Source organism: Mesoplodon densirostris, chromosome 3 (genome assembly GCF_025265405.1).
Source record: "Mesoplodon densirostris isolate mMesDen1 chromosome 3, mMesDen1 primary haplotype, whole genome shotgun sequence".
Taxonomy (NCBI): Eukaryota; Metazoa; Chordata; class Mammalia; order Artiodactyla; family Ziphiidae; genus Mesoplodon; species Mesoplodon densirostris.
In genome coordinates, this window is record NC_082663.1 from 27,110,549 (window position 1) to 27,117,577 (window position 7,029).

The window sequence follows — 7,029 nt, forward strand, 5'->3', positions numbered from 1 at the left end:
TGCATGTACACAAAGAAGAATTAAAAAAAAAACAAAGTTATCCATCTTGATAAGTATTGTATTTCAAAGTAGCGACCTTGGGAAACTTACTCCAAAAATGGAACACTCGGGTATCAATCATTGGAGCCAATTTAAAAGCCACACAAAAGTCAGTTCCATCATTTTAGTTTAACTTAACTATTTTACCCTAAGTGTGTATTATCCAGCTCAAGCACTTACTTATTTTTCAAGATAGAGTTAAATTATCACATTAAGGTTCTTATCTGCAAGCATTAAAAACACTAATAATTGACTCTGGCTTTCTTTAAAAAGGGACTTTACTGGAAGGTTCCTAAAGCTTACAAAATTGAAAGGTGCCTGGAAAATCGGAATGGGAAAGACAAGCACCAAAGGGCTAGGGAGAAAGAAGCTAAAGGACTCAGGTCAGAGAACACTCTGACCCCCACACTGATACTCCTCTGATAGGTCTCCAAAAACCCCCACAAGCCTGCTGTTCTGTTCTCAAGATCCAAAGCCCCAGGAGAAAATGTCTGGTTGGCCAAGTCTAGGTCTGACTGCACCACAAAAGAGAAAGGGTAAATGCTTCAACAGTGCATCCTGGAAATACATCCAATGGGAACACCCTAAAAACAAGACAAAACCTAGAAAGGACAAGGTGGAGAGCAAAACAATAAATGTCCGCAGCAGTCCAATCAGAACCATAGGAGAGGTCTACGTCTCTCTCCATTTTAGAGAGCTTTGAGGCTCAGAGATCAAATAACATGTAAAACAAAGGCTACACCTCAGACCAGGACTATACTATACTGCCTCTTTCCACTCTGCTATTCCACATGCACACTCTAAATTATACCTGGCCATTGAAAGGAATCAAATCCAACTTTAAAGCACTAAGATTTGTCATGAATGAAGATATTTAAAAGTATATGCCACCAGTTATTTCACATAATTCTCAATGAGGCATTCTGAAAACACTGACTACTGGAGGCACCTACAGGAGGAAAAAAGTACCTAGCTTGTTTGCTGTCCCTTCCTCTCAACTACAGCGAAGACAGAAGAAATCTTGCTAATTATTTGGAAGTTGAATTCAAGTTTACATCCATCTGCCATCCTTGCTGTGGCCTCTGACAATTTACTTCAATACCTATGTCCTCTGCCCAGACTGAGCATCGGAATCCCCAGAGCGGCCCAGGCGTTGGTGTTTTAATAAAAGACAGAAAGGAAAATCATTGGTAAAAGATCTGAAATGAAACTCACAATAACTTTAGAGTCATCCCTAATAGGTAATCTGAAGCCAGACCATCTGCTTACTGCCAGGCAAGCTGAGCCTTCTGCTCAGCAAAGGGGTGAGGGAGAGAATACTAGATTCAGGATACGAGTTCAAATAATTTTAATATTATAGATTGTAAATGCGTTCAAAGTAAGCTGATAACACAATGAGAAAGAACAAATGACAACCTCACACAATATGGATGAAGTTCACAAACTTTGCTTTACAAAAGGCACAAATGAAAGTACAAAAATAGGCAAAATTATCCTATGCTGAATTCTAAAGTCAAGCCAGTGGTAACCCTTGAGGACCAGGCAGTGACTGGAAAAGGAAGTCAAGCAGGGCTTCTGGAGAGCTGGTCATGTTGTTTCTTGATCTAGGTGCTGGTTCAACAGGTGTGTTCAATTTGCAAAAATTCTTCACACTCGTGCACTTTTCTGTGGGTTTATTATTCAACAAAAAGCATTTTTAACAAACCATAAGTCTCAGCATTTTTGAAAAGTCAAACTAATTTCACCTCTCACAATTTCTTTAAAATTCTTCTTGCTCTGATTTCAAGTAAGGTTAGCTCACATATATATAAAATGTGTCCATCATTAATGACAAACCTAAACTTTGAATTTAGCTTTTAAATATCTTAAAAGTACCCAGAAATATAACAAAGATGGACACTAAGTTAAAATAATAAAAAGTTAAAGCAGTGCATTTATTAAGCTGTATATATTACAGGTAAAGTTTAGAATTTGTTAATATTAAACTTAGTAAGGGGACTTCCCTGGTGGCGCAGTGGTTAAGAATCCGCCTCCCAATGCAGGGGACACGGGTTCGAGCCCTGATCCGGGAAGATCCCACGTGCTACGGAGCAACTAAGCCCATGAGCCACAACTACTGAGCCTGCGCTCTAGAGCCCGCGAGCCACAACTACTAAGCCCGTGTACCACAACTGCTGAAGCCCACGCGCCTAGAGCCCGTGCTCCACAACAAGACAAGCCACCGCAATGAGAAGCCCACGCATTGCAATGAAGAGTAGCCGCTCGCAGCAGCTAGAGAAACCCCGCGCACAGCAACAAAGACCCAACACAGCCAGAAATAAATTAAATAAATAAATTTTAAATAAATAAATAATAAACTTAGTAAGGTAAAAGCATAAATGCCTAGAACCTATGTAAGAGAGTAATTCCTGTCCCCTAAAAAGACTGATACAAGTTGAAGACATAGCGACAGGCGGGGGGTGTGGGGGGGGGTGTGGTGGAAAGAATCTCCTAAAGAGAAAGAAATGAATGGATGAGTTCCCAGGGATAGTTATTATGTAAAGATGTGAGGACAGGGGAAAATATACAGGTTAATCCCTAAAACCTAAGTCTAAAGCAATGCAAAGTCCCAACCCCACCCACTGCCACTTCAACTCCATGCACTTGCCTGCAAAAGGGAAAAAAAGTTTCCCTATGTGGTTGTTGAAATGCTCAGAAATAGCTAGTGTCTGGACCTTGGCCATGACATGGCAAAGTATAATGACTCTTGACACAAACACAACAGATGGTTTCAATTATGTACCACCAAAGAACTTTAAATTTTCTAGGTTTTGTAAGTATCATTAAGCTTCAACAAATAAGTTCTTTAGATTATCTTCATGAAAACCAATCACAGAAAAACAGCATGTTAATATGTTTCAGCTTAAACATTTAGAGTAACACATACTTAAAAAAACAAAAAGGTACCTCCTCACCATAATTTCTCATTTAGAGTGACTCAGAAGTCCAAAAGCTAGTTTTGATTTTAGCGTTTAAGTTTTAGTTTTACACACAATGTATCCACATAGAAAAGTCTCAAAAACTATAAACCAAAACTCAGAAATATGGATGACTTTTCTTCACTTTGCTTTTTTTTTTTTTTTTGGTATTTTCTATAATGTTACTTTTGTCCCAAAGGAAAAAGAAAGAGACTTGAAAAATGTTTATTACCAAGATTCTAAACGGTGAAGCCTAAAAAAGCTTTCTTTTTTTTTTTAAGAATACTTTCTAAAAATCACATTTCTAGGACACTATACAACTAGTTTGCTTTTCCAAAGAACAAAAAGGAATTTCACATACAGTCTGCTTTCATCATAACTCAGTAATTAAAACACAGATACTGGGGCCCCTTTCATAGCCAGAGGGACATCAACTTTTTTCAAGAGATCATTAGAAAAACCTAAGCAAACTGGAAACCCAGAAAATGCAAATACTCTAGACATGTCCATCAAGGTAAATTTTAACTCATTAGATTACTAAATATCAGGAGTCCACAAAAAATCCATATAAAACTCACCTATATCTGATAAGTTTTGGTGAATAAGACTAAGCTGTTTTAATAAGACAATTTTTTTTGCCCACCTCTGTGAATTGGGAAAACTTTACTAAAAAAAAAAAAAAAAACTTAGATATTTTTGTATCTGACTCTCAAAATGTGCCGTCTGTAGTTTCCATAGGGAGATAAAACAAGCTTCTGGGACCCCTCACCATACACGATTTATACAATATCCATTCATCTGTCTGACCCTCTGGCAGGTCTCTAAAAATAATCATTTTTGGAGACACACGTGATAAAGCAAATATAGCAAAATGTTAATTATAGAACCTAGGAGGTGAGTGTATAGGTGTCCACTGTAGCATTTTTCCCAACTTCTCTATGTGTGAACAATCTCACAATGTACTGGGGTGAAAACAATCGTTTCAAAGTCAGAACACAAGTATCTATCGAAACGCTGAGGCCTTTCATCAAATCACAAACCTAGCATTTCAAGCGCGCCCACGAAAATGCCCCTCCTTGAGACTGCAAGACTTTTTTTTAAGAATAGTAAACTGGTAAAATGTAAACGCGATACTAAAAATAATCTCTCACGCAAAACAAATTTACCTAGGAAGTCAATTTCCAGGTTTCATGAGATTTTTGTTGGACTTTTATCAGTAAAACAACTTTTGCCTCCATTACCATTTCACCGAAATGTTTTCAAAATTCCAAACAGTACACCTTAAGTTGTTTTTTTTTTTTTTTTTTTTTTAATTACCCAGAAAGCAGATGAGTGCACCTAGGTCCACTGATCTCCCAGGTCCTAAAACCTGCAGAACCTATGAGTTCGGGTGCACTCTAACCTGCAAGTCTCCAGGTGGGAATTGTACCCTGGGGTCTACCCGGGTTAAACACGCGGAAAAAAGCGAGGAAGCAACAGACCGCCGGGGAGTCAAAATGAAAGGAGTGACTGTGAAAGGAGAAAGGGAAATCCAAGCAATCAGGGCTGGGAGGATCTGGAAGCACGGGACCAGCTGGGCGCTCCCGGGCGCGGAGCTCGGGAGCTGGGAGGGCAGACGCGCGGAGCCGGTGGCCAGGCTCCCGCCTGCCGCCGGGAACCCGCACCGGCCGCCCCCGCCCTGACCGCTGCACCCGCACCTCTCGGTCCTTGAGGCCCAGAAGGAGCACCTCCTCCATCAGGGTCAGCCGCGTTTCCTTTGAGTCGCCCTTGTCGTCTTCGTCCTGCTCGTCGCGGCGGCTCTGCGCGTCGTCCTCGCCGTTGCCGCCGCCGCCGCCAGCCGCCCGCTCCTTGTCGGCGGCGTTGCGGGAGGCCTCGGTGCGCCGCTGCACCAGCCCCGAGCTGCGCTGGGTCAGCGAGGTCATGGCTCCGGCCGAGGCACCGCGCCGGGCCGAGAGGGACGCGGGACTTGCCGGGTTTCCCTCTTCCTCCCTCCGCGGCCCCCGACCCGCGCTTCCGTGTTAAACCCGGGCGCTGGGGCGACGTCCGTCGGTAGCGGGGCCGGGTGCAGTCATGGGGAGACGGGCTGGGCGTCGGGGCGGGCGAGGGGCTCCTTCCTTCCTGCAGTCGCAGCCCAGGGGCTGCCGGAGCTCCCAGGCGGAGGCGGTGAAGGAGGAGGAAGCGGCGGCGGCGGCGCCTTTCCAATATGGCGGCGCCGGCTGACGTCACTGGAGGATGTGGCACGGCCGCGGCGGGGCGGGCCGTGAGAGCGCCGGAAGCGGCGGGCAGGGACCCGGGGGCCGGGCCCCGCTGTCTATGACCCTGTCTCCGCCCCCCGGGTTTTCCCCGGCGCTCGCCCTTTCCTTGGGGTTCCTTCGCCGCCCGGCCCGCCGCCCCCCTCCCGTGACGTGTCCTTCCTCCGCCCGCCTTCCCCTGTGTCCCCCAAAGAACCGGGGCTGGAGCTAGAGTCTGGCAAGGCCCCAGCGAATCCGAGCAGCTTGGCCTCGCGAGGGTGAACCCTGCTCCGTCTGGAGCTGTCCCCTTAGCACCCCAGACACCACCGTCCTCGGAGTTGGCCTCGCCCGGGGCTGCAGAGACCCGGCTTGGAATCCGGGGTCCCCACGAGTCACTGGAAGGACTTTGCTCACCGCTGATGGGGCGGGGAGAGGGCGCGCGCTCTGCCCACATTCCCAGACCCCTCAGAAGGAGTAACTGCGTTTAAATGGGCTGCAAGCGGACTTTTAGTTTTTCTGGGTGTATTACGGTATGAAAAGAGAGGTTAGAACAAACTGAATAGTTTTGTTTGTGAAACTTTGTTCCTCCTTCCCGACCAGGGCACAGTGAGTACAGTTAGTACTGCACACGTCGGTACAGTCGACCTTAACGAACTTTTTATAGAGACAATAAACCTGTTGAGTTTCCTGCCACGTCTTTGTACACATTAAATCTTTCAGTTTAATTACTCGGTTAAATCCTCTTGGCGTGCTTAACAGTTTGAGCAAGTTATGTTAAAGAATAGATGTCCAACCTGAGGGGGGGGGGGTTTGTAGGGCCAGAAGAGTGGAGCTTATAAGTAAAACATTATCCAGAAATGGCATTGTATGCCATCCGATATTATTTAAAGTCAATGGTGATCACGGGCTGTGGTTACAGAATGATTTAGACAGGAGGAATGTAACAGGACTTAAGCTATAAGAAGCGATAAACGCCCACGGTAAAACCATCGCATAGAACAGTTTTGGCTTACAGAGTTCTTCCCCTTCCACAAACCCATTATCCAGAACGCATACTGGCCGTGCACCATCACCATCACCCCGTGCCCGGGAAAGTGAGAAGCTAAATCTCCTGGGGTGGGAAGAAGGGGGCAGGGTGAGCACAAAGTAGACCCTCCCTGTTTCCTATCTTTTGGGGCAAAGGTCAATTTCACCTCAACCAATGTCTTTCATTAACATGAAGCTGCAAAAGTCTTTGCAGCTTCTTCCGTGTTCTCCTTTGCTCTCTCTTAGATCGTTCACTCTGAGGGAAGCCAGCTGCCATATCATGAAGACATTCAAGCAGCCTTATGAAGAGGTCTAGTTGGGAAGGAACCGAGGCCTCCTGCCCAACAGCCATGTGAGTCAGCCATCTTGGAAGTGGATCCCAGCCCCAGTCAAACCTTTAGTTAGCATCTTAATTGCAACCTCATGAAAGAGTCTGAACCTCTACCACTGAACATACACAGAGAATTTGTGCTCCTCCCCATGTCCGCATCTGTCATGGGCATAATTCTAATACAGCCCTCATAATTCTTGCTGCCCTAGTATCTACACTTTTGTGTAATCCCCTCTCCTTGAGTGTGAACAGGCTTTGTGACTTACTTCTAACCACTAGAATATGGCAAAAGGGAGGGAATGTTGCAGATGTAATTAAGGTCCTTAATAAATTCACTTTGAGTTAATCAAAGGAGAGATTATCCTGGGTGGGCCTGCATAATCAGGTGGCTGTAATCACTTTCCCTTGAAAGTGGATCCATCCCTTCCCTAATTAGAGAGACTTG

General features: G+C 45.2%; 1 protein-coding gene across 2 annotated transcripts in view; it reads right to left on the bottom strand.

Moving 5' to 3' along the window:
* The window catches only part of GOLPH3 (golgi phosphoprotein 3), a 53,286-nt gene extending 48,073 nt beyond the window's left edge, over positions 1 to 5,213 (bottom strand). For both annotated transcript variants that reach the window (XM_060092761.1, XM_060092760.1), the window contains exon 1: positions 4,694 to 5,213. In XM_060092761.1, coding sequence (XP_059948744.1) covers positions 4,694 to 4,918 — 225 coding nt within the window. In that variant the 5' untranslated portion in view covers positions 4,919 to 5,213. The remainder of the gene's footprint in view (positions 1 to 4,693) is intronic.
* Positions 5,214 to 7,029: the final 1,816 nt, after the last annotated feature.